We start from the raw sequence: 19,134 nt of genomic DNA, 5'->3' as shown, positions 1-19,134 counted from the left end.
GGGCATGTGGTGCTTAACTGTATTGTTGATTGTTGTTGTTAGGTGCCAGTGGTTCAGCTAGGACTCATGGCGTCCCAGTGCACAACCCAACGATAGTGCTCTGTCTTGTGCCAACCTCACTAATCGTCACACTTGAGATCAGTGTTGATATCACCACGTCAGTCCCTCTCAGCAAGAGTCTTCCTCTTTAACAATGACACGCTACCAAGCCTGGTGTCCTGCTCCAGGAACTGGTCACTCCTGGTGACGAAGGACACGACCTTGCTTCTCAGGAGCATCTGGCTGCATTTCCTCCAGGGACAGAGCTGTATCCGCTCTGGCAGTCCGTGGCGCTGTCCATGTTCTCTACCCACACAATCATTCCAATGTGTCCACTCCCTCTGCGGCCTCCCTTATTAACAGCCCGCCTTTCTCATGCACACAAGGCACTTGAAGATGCCGGGGCGGGACCCACGCCACCACCGCCCTCAAAGCAGCCCCTTTTCTGTGTATGGGTCTTTTGGAGCAGGCTGTCCCATGAAAAACACGATGTGATTGCCCGAGTGCCACTTCCGTATTGCTTGGTGATCTGGTTCTCCACTAGGATCTGAGATGAAGCAATAGGAGTCAAGAGAGGGCTTATGATAAAGTGAGGCATGTTTAATGATATTTGTGAAGTACATATGTAGAAATGTGTGTGTGTGCAGTTATCTGTGCGCACGTGGGTGGATACACCATACACACAGCATGAGTGTGGATGTATCATATATATAGCATGAGTGTGGATGCACCATATACACTGCACGTAGGTGGATACACCATATACACTGCACGAGTGTGGATGCACCATATACACTGCACGAGTGTGGATACACCATATACACTGCACGTAGGTGGATATACCATATACACTGCACGTAGGTGGATATACCATATACACAGCACGAGTGTAGAGGCCCCGTATACACTGCACGTAGGTGGATACACCATATACACTGCACATGTGTGGATGCACCATATACACTGCACATGTGTGGATGCACCATATATACTGCACATGTGTGGATGCACCATATACACTGCACATGTGTGGATGCACCGTATACACTGCATGAGTGTGGATGCACCATATACACTGCACACGTGTGGATGCCCCATATACACTGCACGAGTGTGGATGCCCCATATACACTGCATGAGTGTGGAGGCCCCATATACACTGCATGAGTGTGGAGGCACCATATACATGGCACATGTGTGGATATACCATATATACACTGCTCATGTGTGGATGCACCATATACACTGCACGAGTGTGGATGCACCATATACACAGCACGCATGTGGAGGCCCCATATACACTGCACGAGTGTGGATGCACCATATACACTGCACGAGTGTGGAGGCCCCATCCACGCGGCACGAGTGTAGGTGGCCCGTACCCGCGGCATGAGAGTCATTGTGCACTGTTGCTGTAGGTGCCGTCCAGTGGGCTGTGCCCCTGGCGACCCTGTGCACACAGAAAGGAACATGCTTGTGCATGAGCCTCTTAACACCACGCAGCGAAGAGCAGCGAGTGTGGCAGGCAAACCTCGCCTCGTGCTTTGTGGAGTGGTGACTGGTGTAATTCCTCCCCAGGCCAGGAGTACCACGTCCTGTCTCCCAGAACTGTCCCCAGAGGCGGCGGCACCGCTTCCTGTCCCCACTGTCAGCCCGATAGGACCCAGGACCCAGGTAAGGTCGGGACCGTGGAAGCAGCCAGGGCAGCTGAGGCTGCCAGCCATGGTCTTGGGGCTGGTGGTGGTGGCGGGCCGGATGTGAGCCCTGCCCTGAGCAGGGGCGAGCTTGAACGAGGGACTAGGACTAGCCAGGGTGACCGCCATCCTACATGCTGCTCCGTGCTGCTGCCTGAATCCACCTTGTGTGACCTTGACATGGAGAAACCATGGCCACAGTTCCGGGGGTTCACTAAGGGGCTTGATGCAGGGGAGGCTAGCTGTAGGGGTTACGTTTTATCTCCCCCCACTTCTTTTCTCTCTTCCCTCAGTTCAGCATGGGGGGTGCGGGGGAGTGTGGTGGCCAGGGAATCCAGACAGCCAGTGCGTCTTTCCATTAATGCCAAGGACTTGCCATTTCTTAACAGACAAGTTTCTTAACTCCTCTGAGCCTCCGGCTCCACGTGCATAATGAAAGGGTTAGAGACAGACCTCTCCATGGTGATGATGATGGTGGAACTGGGTTACTTACCACCTGCTGTTCAGGAGCCCTGTTGGGGCAGCAGTTACCAGTTAGACTAACCACCAGCCACCACGTCAGCAGTTTGAAACCACCAGCTGCTCCTCGGGAGAAAGACAGCTTTCTACTCCTGTGACCAGTCAGAGTCAGAAATGCACTGGGGCAGTTCCGCCCGGCTCTGAGCCAGCAGACTCACTGGCAGGGAGCTTGGTTGGGGGGGTTCTGTGTTCAGGTATTCAGGGCATCGTGCTACGGGTTTTTGACCTGCATCGGCACTCGCGACTCCACATGGTAGGCCCTACCGCCGCGTGCACCTCCTGGGTAAGTGCGCCCAGTTTCCGAGAGGTGGAGTCACTTGCTTGCAGCACACAGCTCCCAGCAGCCGGGCTAGAACTTAAGCCCAGCGGGATGTACCTCCAGAGTCACGGCTCTTTGCCACTCTCCCCACTTGGCCTTCTCACAGGTCTCTCTACTCACTCGCTCATTCTTATAAAATTCAACAAATGAACTTGGCCGCACTGGCCTCCAGGCCCCTCCCAGGCAAGGAGAAAGCTGAGATCACAGCAGGGAGGAAAAGCCGAGATATACAGGGCGGGCTGGGCTTCCTGCAGTAGGTGGCTCCTGAGCTGAGGCCTGCAGGAGAAGCAGCCCACCCATGGACCTCACCACGAAGGAGCAGCGTTGGGAAGTGAGGCAGACAGAGACAGGAGCAACGTCCTGGTTCTTGGGGCTGTTCCCGGCCATGTCCCTGTGAGCACAGGCCTGTCTCACCATGGTGGGGTGGCCACAGGGACGGGAGTCTGTCCTCAGGACCTCAGCCCCCAGGCATCTCTGAGACCCTGCATGCTCCTCAGCCATTTGCAACGTGGGGAGGTGCTGGAACTGCCAGCGCCCGCTTGCTGGGTTTGATATGTGTGTGAGTCCCGGCACAGCGCCTGGCTCCTCCCGTGCCGTGCCGGTGAGGACTCCACGGTCCAGGGCAGTGCGCTGAGGACTCACTTCCACAGCAGCCCCCCACCCCTCCCCCAAGGAAGAAAGCTCCATGCTGGCCTCCAGGACCTGACTTCTCTTTTTCCTCCCCAGGTGGTGCTGCTACCCGAGACCCACTGACACCATCTGCAGCCGATGCCTCCCGCTGTCCCGTGTGCCGTCAAGTTCTGTGTCCTCCAGAGGGGGGTGGCCCCGATGCAGCCGCCTCCAGTTCCCCTTCTCTCCGCCAGACCCTCAGCTCTCGGCCAGGGTTGGGGGTCACTGCTCAGGGTAAATGGGTGTGGGGTGGGGGGTTTGCTTTCCCACAGAAAGTTGTCCCTCAGCTCCAACAAGGAGCGGCTGGGCAAAGCCCCCATTCTCTGCTGGTCTTCCGAAGTGTTGGACGGTGTGTTATCCCTCCCTGACAGGGGCAGACAAGGCCACCACCAGGAGACACGCGCCCTCCAGTTCCAGCCCCAAGCAGCGGAGCAAGCCGGCAGAGCAGCCCGCTGGACTGTGGTACCTGGCAGCTGCGCCCCCAGCACCAGCCCCTCCGGCCTTCACCTACATCTCCTCTGTCCTGCCTGTTGTCCCATACCCGCCAGCCTCTGTGTAAGGGCTTCTGTCTGTGGGGTGGTTAGCCTGCGCCAGGCACAGAGAACCCAGGCGTCTTACCCCAAGTGGGCAGTGTGTGAGACAGACAGCCCAGCTGACCCTTAGAAGGTCCCCGCTCAGCAGGCCCTGAGCGGCTCAGCAGGTGCTCGGCTCTCTTGGGAGTGTTCAGCTTCGGTTGGTGGGGGCGTGGGGTGGGCAGGGGAGCCAGCTCTAGAACTCTCCCCACTTCCCCTTTCCCTGAAGCTCTTTCCATAACCAAGTAGTGAGCACTGAAAAGACAACAAATAGTTTTAGATTTCCGGAGAAATCAAACAGATGGCCGAGAGTGTTCCAATACCACCGTACCCCACCTCCTCCGGGGTAAGTGTGTTGTAACAAGCAAGGAGGCCGTGTGGCTAGATGACTAGGACTGTGAATTCACGCATTATTCAGGTCTCCTTAGCAGCTGCTGTCAGCTGACTCTGAGCCATCGCCCTCCCCCGGCCCCCGCCCCGTACACACATGCATGTGCGCGCCAGCATAAACTAGGCCGGAGGAGTCTCAGTGGCTGCCTGTTCATCACCAGGCCTTTCTGCAGAGGTGTTCCTGGACAGGTCCACCCCTGTCTCCCGGTCAGCAGCCAGAGTGTTGGCCAAGGGCTCCTCGCTGCGTATCCAGTATCCTTTTCCTGTTCCAGGACGCCATCCGGGTACCACCCTCAGGACATCTCACCGGCTCCTCAGGTCCCGTGTGGTGCTGTGGGTTATGTACTGAGAACTAGGAGGCTCTCCACTCCTGTAAAGAGCCGTCTGAGAACCCCACAGGGGCAGTTCTACCCTGACTATAGGCTCACTCTGCGTCGGAATTCACGGCTACTGTGAGTTTTCACTTACCGTGGAAAGCTATAGCACGTAGCCCATGGCCTATAAACCAGAGTGCTTATAAGGCTCCTAGAATCGGGGCAGTTGGGACCCTGTGTTGGGCTGCTAATCACAAGGTCAGCAGTTCAGACCCATCAGCCACTCCACGGGAGTGAAATGAGGCTCTCTGCTCCTGTGATAATTTACAGGCTTGGAAACCCACCAGGGCAGTTCTGCTCTGTTCCTGCGGGGTCACTCCCGGCCGGAACCACTGTCAGCCTGTGCTTGTTGGAGTTTGGGTGGGTTTTCCTCCGCTGGCAGCAGACCTGAGCCTGCTCAGTGGCCCTGGCCAGGCCTTGCTTTTAGAAAGGTAAATGGACCTGTGCTGCCCCCTGCTGGTCAGTTGCCCTTTGAGGCAGAACCAACCCAATGACAATGAGTTTGGATTTGGGGGTTCTCTGTATTCCACAGCACACAGTACCGCCCCCTCCCCCCCTGCTGCTGTCTCTGAACCCTAGCCGAGCTGTCCGGGGTAAGTGCAGGAGCCACTTCCTGGGGAAATCTGTGCTCCACCTTGTCTTCTGCCTCCCCCCAGCACCCACACTCCTGCAGGGTCGGGCTGGGAAGGACGCCCTTTTCCCATGGCCCCTGCCACACCTTCAGGGTCCTCATGACACATTTCCCGGTGCTCTGAGCCCCATGAAAGGAACCACCGAGGTGTAGTGGTTTCGCAGTGGGCTGCAGACCACGGCTCTGTAGTTTGAAGCCGTCAGCAGAAGAAAGATGAGACTCTTCTCTGGATGGCTGTAAGCTTGGTTTGGGTTTGGTGTCCCGGCTCAGTCGCTCCAGGATTGGTGAGTGCAGGTCACTTCTCTCTTCAGGTACTACGTGTCCCCAGGACCTACCTCAGCCCGCACCGCCACCGCCACCGAGTGGCCTCCCGCAGCCTCGTCCCAGCCACCCTCAAGGCACCGGCACTCGGTGCAGCTGGACCTGGGCAGCCTGGAGGAGCTCAACCAGGCGCTGAGCCGAGCCGTGCAGGCCGCCAAGAGCGTCCGACTCACCACCAAGCAAATGAGCCGCTCCCTGTCGGCCGACCTGCGCCAGGTCCGAGGCCTGCGGGGCTCCTGCCTCTTCTGAGGGTACTCCAGGGGCATCAACGACTGGGCAGGGCAGGGCAGGCAGCCCGATGATGCTGCAGCTGCCCCCAGGCTCGCTGGGCCCCTCCCTGTGGGCCTCCCTCCAGCACAGGCCCTGCCCAGTGGGATTTTCTCCCAGGGCTGTCCACTTGGCCATCAGGAGAAGCAGCTCTATTGGGTGACCATCCTCATCCAGGAGGCGCTGACACCTGGGCTACCTTCTGGTCAGATGGTGTCTCTCGCCCTAGTCCTGCCCTTGCCTGCCCCTGGATGATAATATATATTTTATATACAAATGGACGTTTATTTTTTAAACGGACGAGTCGCCCGCCTCTTGGAGGGGTGTGCAAGCCGAATCAGAAGGAAAGGAGCCCGGCTCTGCCTCACAAACCTGTCCATCTGACAAGCGTGACGCCCAGTCAGCGTCCCTGGGATGGAGCATGGCTGGGGGCCTCTGCTCCTGGGGACCGGTGGCCAGTGGGGCATTTGGGGGACCCCTGATCATGTCAGGATGTGGTTTGGAGACACCCCACGAAAGGCCCGGACACTGCATTTGCTGTGGTCCCCCAGAGAGACGCTGTCCATGGTTCCCCTCAGGACTTCTCGAGGCCCTCACCTGGCTCTAGCCCCCGTGTCATTGGCTAGTGGCCAGCGACCCTGGAGGCGGCCATCTCCCGCTCCCCACTCCTGCAGCAGTACTTACCTCAGCACTTCTGCCATGTGTGCCCATTGGTGACGTTTGTATATTTGAGGCATTTAAAGATCTATTTTCGTTATGAGGCCAGTGAATAAATATTGATCTTAGAAAAGAAGGCCGCAGAGCCTCCTGGGCCTGTGCTTGTGTCAGGTGTGCTCTTTGGGGGTCAGGGGGGTGGGCGTGGCGAGCTGATGCCCACCAAGGCCTCTCCCCGTGGGGCCCTGGGATGCGCTTGATCTAGCTCCTGCTCCCTGCCTATGGTGTCTGTTCCTCTAGCGGATTCGTCCCCCTGCACAGAGGGACCTTCGTAGGAGAGCCCATCTGGCTTCCCACTGAGCCCCTCGGTCCTGGGGCCCAAGATGGGTCCAGGAGGGTTGGCAGCTGCGCACCCCTGAGCCTGCCCAGCTCGCCTTTCAGCCACAAACGGCAGCAAGAGCTAGCTGCACTGAGGGGCAACCTACTAGACGCCCGTCTCTGGGCCATCATCCTCGGCGCCATCCACCCATCAGCCCCGAGGTTCCACCCGCCCCCGTTTTATGGAGGAGACGACGGAGGCTTCCCGGGCTGCCTTCCCAAAGTGCTTGAATCCAGGTTTGTCTGAAACAGACACCCAGATTCTCCATCCTTTTCTTTTTCTGCCTCGACCTCAGGGTTTGTTTGTTGCTTCTCTCTCAGACTTGCTTTTGCGTCACATGTGTCTCCTCAGTCATGCCTGCTCTCATCACACACACACCACCACCACCCCCAGGACCAGATGCTCGCTGACTTCTCAGCAGGTCCTCCTCAGGAGTGCGGCAAACAGCTTCTTGCTGGCCGTTCCAGTGAAATAGGAAGGTTCTTTTGGCCCTGCCTCGGGGGTCCAGGAGGATGTGCTGTCTGTGAATGTGCTAAGGACATCAGGATGGGAAGGGGCTCCTAAGATGGGGGGGTGTCTTAATGTTCTAGGCACCAAAGTGGTATCCTCTGTTGATTGAAGAATATTGGAGTCTTGAGTTTGTGGAGCTTGGTGTTAGGAGGGGAAGCCAAAAATGGTGTTGGCATGTGAGGGCAGATGACTGGGCATCAGAACAGAGGGCTATGGTCCTGCCAAGATAGAGAGAGGTAGATGGGTAGGTGGGTGGATGGATGGATAGATGGTGGGTGGATGGATGGGTGGATGGATGGGTGGGTGGGTGGGTAGGTAGGTAGTTGAGTAGTTCCACTTACAGAATTGCCACACACATGTGCGTGCATGCATGCACACATATATACACAACATACATGAACATGTGCACTTGTACACACACATGTACACACACATCGAGCCCTGACTGCCACTTCTGAACAGCTGCTTTCCTCAGTGACGAGAGCCATCAGGCACAGTCCCCTGGTCTAGTGGCAAGCTGGCCCTTCCAGCCGGGCTCCTGGCTGCAGGCCTGGGCCACTTCCTGCCTCGAAGTGGGCAGAGCCTCAGCAGAATCTTGTTGCCAAGCTCCGGACACACAGGCCAGATGCTGGCTGATCCCTAGGAGCTGTCCTACCTGGGTGCCATTCTCTCTCTAGGTCCCTCAAGGGGCCCAGTGGTTAGCCAGACCCCCTCCCCGGCTAGGACCAGGTCCTCCGCATCCCTCTTCCCCCTCCCCAACTCCTTTTCCCGGGAGCTCCAAGCAGGCTCCCCTTGGGGGCTTCCTGTCTTGGGTGTGGCCCTTCCTCACCAGCCCTTCCAGGCAGCCAGGGTGGTGTGTCTGAATACGGGTCTTCTGCCCAGGGCACGTGCCTGTGTTCTCACCACCCTTTCTCCACTGCAACTCCGAGCAGAGTCCTTGGCCTCGCCCTACCCTCTGTACCCTCCCAGGTCCTGGCTTGCAGGGGGTACCGTTCTATCCAGCCCCTAGCCTCCCAGATGCCCCTCCCAGGAAGGCTTCCCTGCGCCGGGCTCCTCCAGCACATGGAGGTCCAGCCCCGGGTCTTTGAGTTGGGTCTTCGCAGGAGCTCTTCCCACCTGGACAGGCTGGCCCAGTGCTTTGCCAGAGCTGGACTTGCAACACCTGCCACATGCATGAATGGACAGAGACTCCGGAGCAGCCCATTCCAAGGTCAGGAGCTTTATTGATGCACGCAGGGCCTCAGACAGAATGAGTCTGGGTCCCAAGTCCCCGGGCTGCTATCACAAGGACTTGTCCCCTGTGGACACTTGGTCCTCCTTCTTCCTCTCTTCCTCATGCTGCTTCTCCAGTGGCCCGCACGCATCCTGGGGGCAGGGACAGCCAGGAGAAAGCACAGTTATGGACAGTGGAGGGAGGCTTTCCCAGGGGGTAGAGTCTGCTCCAGACTCTAGGATAAGTCCTCCCAGGACCCCCAGCCCTGGCCCTGCTAGTTCCTGTCTAGGTGACCTTGAGCACATCACATTTCCCCGCCAAGCCTCCGCTGACTTATCCCTGTGACGGGGGGTTCACGCCCTTCCTGCGCACTGCAGACTAGACAGGCCCCTCGACGGTGTCCTGAGTGCCTCATAGCCATGCCCTTTGTACAGCTGATGACACTGAGGTCCCGTGGTCACCCCCTAGGTGAGGAAGGCACCTCCTGGTGGTCTGAGTTCATCCCCCTTTCCCCAGGGGCTGGAGTGGCAAACTGAAGAGGTTTATCGGGACTGTTCTGGGCCGGTTTCGTGTAGATCAATGAAGCGTGACAAACTCACCCGCTGTGATATCTACAGACATTGGCCCAGAAGGAGACTCAAGAAAGCCTGTCGCTTACTTGTTTAGAGACAGGCATGGCAGAAGGGTTTGGGCTGGCAAGTCTCTGGGACGCAAAACTGGACCAGTGGCCATGGACATTGAAGCCTCCATCCCAGCCAGCAGGCACGAGTCCAACTGAAGCATGGGAGCCAAGGCCGGGCTAGTTGATGCCCTTGGGTCAGTTAACAACAGGGTTCACCTGCTCTTCTCTGATGGTTCCCCACCACTGACCTTTGGGGAGCAGATCACCACACCTCTGGGTGGCCTTGAATGCTTAACCATTTGGGTGTCCCACTGCCATGCCTCTGGTCAGATTCTTCCCCTCCTGCTTCCCCTGCAGACCCTCCCCTGCTTACCCCAGTGTCCTTGATGTCACATGACGCTCCCCCCTGCCTCTGATCCACCACCCAGGCCGATGTGAGGCCCCCCTGCCCCGCCTGGGAGCAGGACCCCCGCTTTGCTGCCTCCTTGGCTGCATCCTCTTGCTCTGGGATGCAGCCTTTACCTCCAGCCTTTACCTCTTTGCCGTTGGTGAACAGGATTTCAGACTCCTCCAGGCCCATGCACTTGACAGCATGGGAGAACCCTTGTAGCTGTTCCTCCGTCGCCTCCTGCTTGTCACCTGCATGGCAGGGGGGGGTGTCAGGTGAGCAGGTGGTAGGGCTCAGGTATGGGTGTGGGCAGGGTGGGAATTCGGGGACCCCAGTCCTAGGGTCAGGGATGGAGGTGGTGGCTGCCTACCATAGAGGGACAGCCCCTTGTTCAGATCGTCGTCTATGAAGAAGGATAAGTAGTAGGTCTTGGGGTCCTTGGTGAGCAGCAGGTGGGCAACGTGTTCCGTGTGCCCCTCTGGAGGAGAGAACGGCCCAGGGGTGAGACCACCAGGTAGAACCACGGGGCCCCTAATAGAGGATGAAGACGCAGGGCTCACCTGGTCCCCAGCCCCTAGTGAACGCTCTGCATGCATGGGTGGAACACACACACACACACACGCACACACACACACATGCGCGCGCACAGGGAGTCCGTCCACAGAGCACTCGTGCACACACACACACGTGCACACAGTAAGTCCATCCACAGAGCACTCGTGCACACACACACGCACACAGTGAGTCCATCCACAGAGCACTCGTGCACACACACACGCGCGCACACAGGGAGTCCGTCCACAGAGCACTCGTGCACACACACACACGCGCGTGCGCAGAGTGGTAGGGAGTCCGTCCACAGAGGGTGCATGCACACACGAGCACATCTGCACAGGGGAAGCCTGTCCACAGAGGGTGCATGCACACACGCACGTACACAAGGAGAAGGGGGGTGTCTCCCCATTTTGCAGAGGGAGAGGAGGTCCCCTGAGGAGCCTCAGGGCAGGCAGTGGCAGTGTTTTGGTCCTACCTGCATTTTGCCCCTACCCATACTCCATGCCATTTCCACTATGATGACTGACATGAGTGGAGCCAAAGTCCGGACCACCCTCTCCCCTCCCAGACCTGGAGCCAGCCTTGAGATTGAGTGCTAGTTCTAATGACAAGCGGGGTAACCTCAGGGAAATGACTTCTCTGTGCCCCATCCCCACCCCAGTATCCTCCTCTATGACCTGGGCATGATTGTTGTCATGGCTGTGAGTTGGCTGTATCACCGAGTTGATTCACAAGAAGTGCTTCTGCGGTGCCCGGCAGCCGGCACCAGGCTCACAGGAAGAAACCACAGCGCCGGCAGGTGTTACTACAATGGATGCAGTGTGCGGGCAGGGCACCAGGGCTTGGTGGTACAAGGTGAGGATTATCTCTGGCCTTCCAGGGCCCTCAGCCCCAGCCCACCTGGTGGAGGCTGTGCCAGCCCACCTGACTTGGTAACCTCCAGTCTGAGGGCGAGCCCTTACCTTGTCTGGAGATAGTCCTGTTCTCTCGCTGGACCCACAGCTTGGTGGAGTTATAGATGCACTGACCCCGGCTACAGTCAAGACACCGGGAGAGAGGGGTGGTCAAGAGGGAGACAGCATCCCCCATCCCAGTCCCCACGGGGTCAGGGCTGGCCCTCCCACTCAAGGATGGGGAGACAGAGGGCAGGGTCCCAGGGACACTGCTGTGAGTGGAAGCTGGAGCTGGTGCCTGTGGGGGTGGCTGGCAGGTGGGGGGGGTCTCTCACACGGTCTGGTATTCTCTGAGCAGGATCTCGTCCGTTGTCACGTTGGGACTAAAGAAAAAGAAGGCCGCCTGGATCGCTTTAGTCTCCTTCTTGTACATTGGGTTGCGGAAGGCGGAGGCGAGATAGAACCATTTGCCAGACAGCTGGGGGGAGAAGCCACGGGTTGGTGATTGGGGGGAGGGGGGTTGGGGTCAAATCCTCAATGGACACCTGGGAGTGGGGGGTGGACGCCATGAATCTCTCACTCCCATTTCGCAGATCCGCCCCTAGCCAGCACATAAGTGCCCTACCAAGGTATCTTGAAGGCTGCCCAACTTCTCAGAGTTTCACCCGCACACCCAGGAAGAAAGGGCGGCACCCCAGAAGAGGGTGTTCAGAGACCTGGCATGGTGGGGGGCTAGGGGGGGTCTTGTGCTCACCTGCTCCATGGTGGCGTTGGTGATAGCGGATGGCTTCAGAATGGCGCATGCTGGGTCCTGGGCGCCCAGGAGAGGGAGGAGGCTCAGGACAGCGAGGGCCCAAAGCAGCGCCATGCCGGGAGATGGGGACCTGGAGCCAAACAGACTGGTGGCCTGAGAGCTCACTGACCTTTATTGCAAGCGGTGAGCGGGTCACCTGGGCCCCAGCAAGGACAGTGCCAGGGCTGTGAGGCAATCCCATGAACACTTGGGAAATGCTTTGCATGAAACAGCGCTTCCTTACCCCCAGGCCAGCCGCAGGCAACCTCTTCAAGGCCAGGTCTAAAGCAGAGCCCTGAGGTTGAAGGGGTTACACACATCTGATTCCAGTCCAAGTTGGATGAGGGGTGGCGTCCGTCCTTGGATAGCAATGAAAGAATCACCCATGGGGCAGCCTGATGTTCCCATCACTTCCTGAGCCAAGGCTTGAGCAGGACCAAGGGCAAATGCTGATGGCACCTTGAAGCATTCCCAGCTGGCTGCGGGTAGAGACACAGACGCCAGTCCACCAGACTCAGCTGGAAGAGGAAATGTGTGATGGGGACTTTTCCCAAAGGAGGCGGCAGCTAAGTTGAATGTCAGTTTCCGGCAAATGTATTACTTCCAACGCCTACTACAAGAAATGCGGTCTGTGCTGTCCTCCTGTCCTGCCTGGAAGCAAGGGGCTTGCCTCTCTTGACCAGCATACCCCTACTCCTTGGACTGTGCCAGCACACAGTAGGTGCTTTACATAGTAGCCAGGGAGTTTCTTCACTGGACTGAGTTGGAATCATTTTACCTGATAGGGCCAAATCATTATCCATGTGATTAAAGCACTTTATTGTGATAGTATACTGACCGTTTTATATTTTTACCCTATCAATCTATTTTCCATAGATGTTCCTGTGCTAGTGGGTCAGTTGCTGTCTGGTTCCCTCTCTCTAGCTCACAGTCACCCAAGGGTACCGGGTAAGCTCCTTAAGGCTTCAACGCTGACTCTTCTTTTTTGAAAGCCTATCACCAGGTCTTGTTTCCTAGGTACTTCAAGAGAGCTGGGTGCATTCACCATGTGTACCACTGGGGATTCCTGCGGCAAATGGAACAGTGTGAACAGCCTTGCCTCGGCTTGGTCAAGTTCAAGTTCTACTTCTCCCAGGCTTGCCATCTTTTATTGGATACAGGGCCATACATTCAGATGTGTGTGAGTCCCTTTAAACACACACACTCGGGGACATTCAGCAAGGGCATCCATGGGTGACAAGGAGCAAAGGGGTAGGATGCAGTAGTTGGGTTGGGCAGAGGAGTGGGGCCGGGGAAGGCCCCCTGGGACCTGGAGGTATAGGGACACTTCAGACATGTACAGAGGGATTAAGCCAGTAAAGCTGTCTACCCCTTGTCGTGTTGTGCTTAGTGGTCAAAGCTGTCCTCCCACTTGGGGCCCTGACACCCGGCCGAGTGGGGAAGGCAGGGCCTGAGCAACAGCGGTAGAGGTCCCCACCAGCAGGGCCCGATCAAGCCAAGCCTACTGGTACCAGCCACAAGACCAAGCAAGCCTTGGGCATTCAGACCTCTGTGCCTGAAGACCGGCCCCTTCCAGGGCAAGAACCGCGTGGAGGAGCCTGATGCCAAAGCTTCCTAGGGCCATGCTAGTGTGGTAGTTACACATTAGGCTGCTAACCACAAGGTAAGCAGTTTGAGACTACCAACGGCACTCCTTGGGAGAAAGATGGGCTTTTTATTCCTGTAAAGCAATGGTTCTCAACCTGTGGGTCGAGACCCCTTTGGAGGTCAAACGGCCCTTTCACAGGAGTCACCTGATTCATCACAGTAGCAAATGACAGTGATGAAATAGCAATGAAAATAAAGTTATGGTTGGGGGGGGTCACGACCACACAAGAAACTGTATGAAAGGGTCGCGGCATGAGGAAGGTTGTGGACTCTTTACGGCCTTTAAGTTACAGCCTGCCCTACAGGGTACCATGAGTCGGCATCGAGTTGATTTTGATGGCCGTGAGTTGGGGGAATTTCATGACTGAACACTAGCCCTGCCTGTGGTTGGCAAACAGCGGCAGGCGTATCATTCCCATTGGGCGGAGGGAGGGAAGGGTCCGTTCAAGGCCACAGGCCGGGGTCAGTCCCCAGCTACCAGCCTCTCCCCTTCTCGTCTGTCCTCCCTCACTTCCCCAGTCCTGGGCAGTGGCCTAGTGGAGGTGCCTTCCCAGGGCTGCCCCTGGAGTCCCTGTGTACAGAGCAAACACAGGTTGGTCCGGCCTTTGTCCTGGGGGCACCGGTGGGCTAGCTGCCCCAGGGAATCCACCTGGGGTGCTTCCTGGCACTTGGTTGTGCAACAGGGTTAGCAAGGGCAAGTTCCCGTTCGGGGGCTCATTTCTGCTCGCAGCAACTGCTACCTGCCCCTGCGGGGAATGAGCAGGCTTGGCTCTAGGGGCCTGTGTGACTGGCCGGGGCACAGACATGCTCCAATGAAAGTTACTCTAGTTTTAACATAGCCCCCTCCTCTTCCTCCCCTGCCGCTCCTTCCTGGGGCTCCCATGGCTCCCACATCGGATGCTGACTCCAGACCTCGCCTTTCAATCTCCTCCAGCTCCTCCCGAGCAGCTGCAGGACAGCACCCCCATCCCTACAAGGCTGCAGACCCAGCTCAACTGGCCCACGCCCCTTCTCTCCTGTTGAAATCCGTGACCTGTCTTGTTCTCAGCTCACCACTTACATTGCCCCAAATACACAACGCTGCCTTTCGCCGCCAGGAAGCCTTAACAGCGCCGAGCAGTAAAAGTCAGCAACAGTTCAAAGGCAGCCACTCCTCTGCGGAGAAAAGGCCTGGCAGTCTGCCTCTGTGCCTCTGCAGAGAGGATTACAAATTGGACCACTAACCACAGGTCAGCAGTTCAAAAGCACCCCCTGTTCCGAGGGAGAAAGACGAAGCTTTCTATTCCTGTGAGGAGTCACAGTGTCAGAAACTGACAGGGTGGTTTTAGCCCGTCCTTGGGGACTGCTGACGGAGAATCCCCTCGGTGAAGAAGCGCCTTCAGGAACCATCTTTCAGCTCGGGACCTTGGTAGGTGCTGTGCCTTCTCCTCACCATGCCTGCCCCCCTTCTGGCTGCTGTTGGGGGCCATGGGGTCACTTTAGACGCACAGCAACCTACTGCATGGTCCTGCGCCATCCTCCCACCTCTCTGATGTTTGGACCAATGGTTGTAGCCACTGTATCAATCTGTATGTGGACAGTCTCTCTCTCCTTTCACTCACGTCTAGTTGATTGGGCATGGAGGTTCCCCTCCAGGAACTGGTTCCTGCTTATCCCATGACCACAGCAGGTGGGCAGTTTTCAGAGCTAAAAGCCCTGTTATCAGCTCCCTCACCCACCTGTGGTGAGAAGGGAAGGGAGACCCCAATTCTTCTGCAGGCCCTGCTTGGAGCCCGGGGTCCAGGACTGGCTTCAAGCCCAGCAGGTTCATAAGGGTTGCCAGATAAAAGGCAGGCGGCCCAGGTAAACTGCATTTCAAACAGATCACGTGCTCAGTGTAAGTATATTCCAACTATTTACAGGAGATTCGTACTCGGACTTAAAAAAAGTACTGGTTGCTTATCTAAAATTTGTATTGATCTGGGCATCCTGCGTTTTGATTTAGTGGAATCTATCAATGCCGATTCCGACTTCTTCCAATGGGGGTGTTTTTGTGCCGCCCCTGGGGAACTGCAGGCAAGTAAGCATGGCTCATGTTGCTGAAGTCAAATCGTGGGGACTACAAAGGGCCATCGGGGTAAGTGGATAAGCGGAGCACAGAAGGCTCACCCAATGGAGCATTTCCCCAGCCCTTAAGGGACACGAGCAGCCCTGAGGTGTGGTGGTTACGCATCGGCTGCCATCTACAAGGCTGGCACCTTGAAACCACCAGCCTGCTCTGTGAGAGACACATGGGGCTTTCTGCTCCCACCAACAGGGGCAGCCTCAGAGACTCACAGGGCCTGCCGTGCCCGGTCCTGTGAGTCGACGTGGACGCGGCGGCAGTGACTTTGGGTTTTGTTTGGGAGCAGATGGAAATGAACTCCCAGTGGAGGCTCTGGAGGGGCTGGCCCTTGGTGTTGAGTGACGGAAAGCCTTTAAGACCCAGATGTGGAAGCAGAGTGGAGGAGGCCAGGGCTGGGGTGGGCGTGTGAGAAACTGGGCTCCGGGGCCACCAACATGTCCCAGCAGGAGACCTGGGTGATGGCTGCAGAACCTGTGAACGGCTTAACCCACACCACAGGGCTCCTGTGCTTTAGCCTTTTCTGATACCTATACCTCTGTTTATATATATGTGTGTGTATATGTATATGTGGTAGTTATATAATCTATTGTCAATTTGAGAAGATTAAGAGTGAAGCTGTCAATCCGGTCAAAGCTTGATGATCTCATTTGGAGGCGCTAAAGAGATAAATAGCTCCCTGGAGGCGGGACGCAGGCCGACTCTCTGTGAGACATTCCTGTTGACAAGACACATGAAACTATTCTGATGCAGCCAGAGCCCTGGGAGCTGGAGGAGCCACGTGGAGACCCTGCCAGCGCTGAGATGCTCACAACGCCATTGGATCCACAAGACTTCCCACCCACTGGCCTGTGATCCTCCATTTGGTGTCATTACATGTGTTTCATGAGTCTGAAGAGGGCTTTCTAGATTGGTATCAGACATCTGGGCTAATATCAACTTATGGATTTGATCTAGACTGGGCTGGGATGTGTTCTCAATATTTAATTGCTCTTGGACATAAGCCTCTTTCTTATTCACATATGAAAGTCTCCCTGGATTTGTTTCTCTAGTCTACCTGGACTAACACAGTAATATATATATATATATATATATATATATATATATATATATATATATATATATATATATATGGTTTTTTTCAGAATGTTTTATAATAAAAACATAAGTGTTCATGGTAACCTCAGCTATCTGGCCCCTGTAGACCCCAAGCTCCCTATCTTTGGACACTGCCCCTCCTAAGCCCCCCACTGCACCCCCGCAGCCCACCACACCCCCTCTCCTGGCCCCTCTTCTTCCTCCTCAGCGTCGACCTTTGAAAAGAAGCACCGCACCGAAAAGCCCTTCCATTGCCTCAGTTTTAAATATTTATTTAAAATCCAGAAGGGAAGGGAAGGGAAGGTACGGAACCCTTGGGGTTCCAACACACCGACGTGGACAGAGACAGACAGACACGGGGAAAGCAGAACACATCCAAGGGGAGACCGGGGGCTGAGTGAGGCCCGAGCTGCTACAAAATGCACTTCCGTGGGGACATCCTGGCAGGGGCAGGGAGGAGAGGGGGAGAGGAAGTGACCAGTCGAGAGGGTGGGCCGGAATGAGGTATTAAATAATGAAAACCAAATCCAATTCCCAAAGAGACACAACTTTAGAGAGAGAGAAAAAATACACAAATAGAGACGTTCACATACATTTCCCCTTCTATAAAAACAATTCCACGGTTAAAACGACCTCCACATTTCATGTGTCAGCTGACACAGCCCAGTTCCGATGACCGACGCTGCAGGTCGCGGGAACGCTGAGCAGAGCGTCCCATGACTTACTCCTCCTCCTCAGCCCCATGTCCACTAGGAGATACAGACACTGGGTTTCTAGAGCATCTACTGACAAGGGGGAAGCAAGAAGGACCACTCCGCTGGAAGGGCAGACCTTGGAGTCGTGTTCACGTGGGAGAGAGGGCGCCGTCTTTAAGCCCCATCCCCACCCCCACTCCCGGGCCACCCTTGGCCCGGCCACTGGTGTAAGGGTTTCTTGGACATCCAGCCTTCTTCCGGCCCCTCCAGGACATGACTCCCCGCTGGACCAAGAGAGGCCACATCAAATCCTTGCCCCTGAGCCTCCCCTGGCCTGCAGAGGGCAACTGCCCCAAAGTGTGCAAGGTAAAAGCTAGAAACCTCTCTCCTGCTGGCTTCCGGCAGGTTCTACCTTTGTTTCTTTGCTCTTTACACGGTTACCCTGATGAGCGCAGGCGACAATGGGGAGGGGTGGGGGTGGGGAACAGTGAAATTCCCCAAGCGCCTTCATTAGGAGGAGAGCCAGATACGGACCCTGTCCCCCATCAATAGGTTTCTTCAATGCCGGGGGCAAAAACGGTAGCACCTGTAGAATCTTAAATAGGGTTGTTCATTTGTTTTCCTTTTAAAAAACAAAACACTCAAACACTGCAAGACAATTTTGAGCACCAGCGATTTCACAGTGGGAGGTAGTGCTTCGCCCCCCCTCCCTGGGCCAGCAGTCTCCCCTCTCCCTCTGTGGGGCCGGGGCGTGGTGGAGCCGGCTTCCCACCCCTGGCTGCCCCTTCCTTATGCTCACACCTTTCCCAGGTGAAAAAAATAGTAACACATCTTCTCTCTGTTTAAATAATATATATATATACTTCTTTCCTTTTCTCCTTGTTCCAGGCCCCCCTCCCCATATTGCACATCAAAAGCTCCCTGGCAGGGACCAGCTGACGGAGATGGCCCTTCCCTCCAGTTGGCTTGAACGTGGGGCTCTTGGGGCAGGAAGCTGGGTGGGAAGGGATGGCTGCCGAGCTGGGAGACAGGCCACGGAGCCAGGAGGGCTACAGGTCCAGTGTGCCCTGACTGCCTCTTTGGTTGGTCCTTGGGACTGGGCTGGGTCCCTTGCCTGCTAACCCTGACCCACTTCTGTGCAGACATCAACATCTGCCCAAGAATCCCTGGGTGGGTGGGGTGCCTCTCCTAGGCCCACCTGCCCTTAGGTACCCTCTGTTGGCCGCCTCCTCCTCCTCCTCCTCTTCCCTCCCCCATGAGGCTTAGAGAAGCCAGGAGGTCAGAGGTCAGAGGAAACACGCAGGTCCGACTTCTAGGCGGTACTGCCTCCCTGATGAGGCAGGAGGGAGGTTGTCCACGCTGATGATGGGCAGCTGCTGGGGGTCCTGGGTGCGGAAGGTGAAGAGCGTCTGATGCCATCGACCATCCAGGATCTGAAGGCAGAAGGCAATGCTGTTCGTATGTTGGACCCTAACTCAGCACAGTCCTGCTCCGTTACCAGCCTGCTACTTCTCCCCTGGGAGAGGAGATGGGGTCCCACTCAGCAGTGCCTGACCATTGTGTTTCCTGACACACACCCACAGTGTGCCCGCACGCTGCCTACTGGCCCATCCTCCCCAGCCCTTCCTGCTCAGGGCTCCACCCCCGGACAAACACCATCTTTTTGATCTGGTCCGGTTGGTGGCTCTTGCCTTTCTATATTTTAACAGCTCCTTCACTGTGGCAGGCCCCCTGGTGGTGTAGAGAGTAACCAGTTGGCTGCAAGGTCAGCAGTTCGAGACCACCAGCTAG

General features: G+C 56.5%; 3 protein-coding genes across 5 annotated transcripts in view; 1 reads left to right on the top strand and 2 right to left on the bottom strand.

The window, feature by feature from the left end:
- The window catches only part of AKNA (AT-hook transcription factor), a 53,696-nt gene extending 47,108 nt beyond the window's left edge, over positions 1-6,588 (top strand). For 2 of the 3 annotated variants that reach the window (XM_075560364.1, XM_075560365.1), the window contains exons 19-23: positions 1,618-1,713; positions 3,298-3,474; positions 3,612-3,795; positions 4,475-4,654; positions 5,519-6,588. In XM_075560364.1, the coding sequence (XP_075416479.1) occupies positions 1,618-1,713; positions 3,298-3,474; positions 3,612-3,795; positions 4,475-4,654; positions 5,519-5,777 (896 nt within the window). In that variant the 3' untranslated portion in view covers positions 5,778-6,588. The remainder of the gene's footprint in view (positions 1-1,617; positions 1,714-3,297; positions 3,475-3,611; positions 3,796-4,474; positions 4,655-5,518) is intronic. The other variant, XM_075560366.1, reaches the window with a different exon arrangement.
- A 2,031-nt stretch (positions 6,589-8,619) lies between these two features.
- ORM1 (orosomucoid 1) lies at positions 8,620-11,877 on the bottom strand. The gene is made up of 6 exons (XM_075559523.1): positions 11,764-11,877; positions 11,345-11,487; positions 11,079-11,149; positions 9,932-10,039; positions 9,709-9,812; positions 8,620-8,703 (listed from the first exon to the last, which is right to left on the bottom strand). Exons 1-6 carry the CDS (start codon positions 11,875-11,877, stop codon positions 8,620-8,622), a joined length of 624 nt encoding a protein of 207 aa, XP_075415638.1.
- Positions 11,878-16,909: 5,032 nt separating this feature from the next.
- COL27A1 (collagen type XXVII alpha 1 chain) overlaps positions 16,910-19,134 on the bottom strand; it is a 136,202-nt gene continuing 133,977 nt past the window's right edge. The window contains exon 61 of the mRNA XM_075560363.1: positions 16,910-18,776. Coding sequence (XP_075416478.1) covers positions 18,630-18,776 — 147 coding nt within the window. The 3' untranslated portion in view covers positions 16,910-18,629. The remainder of the gene's footprint in view (positions 18,777-19,134) is intronic.

Source organism: Tenrec ecaudatus, chromosome 10 (genome assembly GCF_050624435.1).
Source record: "Tenrec ecaudatus isolate mTenEca1 chromosome 10, mTenEca1.hap1, whole genome shotgun sequence".
Lineage (NCBI taxonomy): Eukaryota > Metazoa > Chordata > Mammalia > Afrosoricida > Tenrecidae > Tenrec > Tenrec ecaudatus.
The sequence above is the reverse complement of the archived record's forward strand: the minus strand, read 5'-3'. Positions and strand labels throughout refer to the sequence as shown.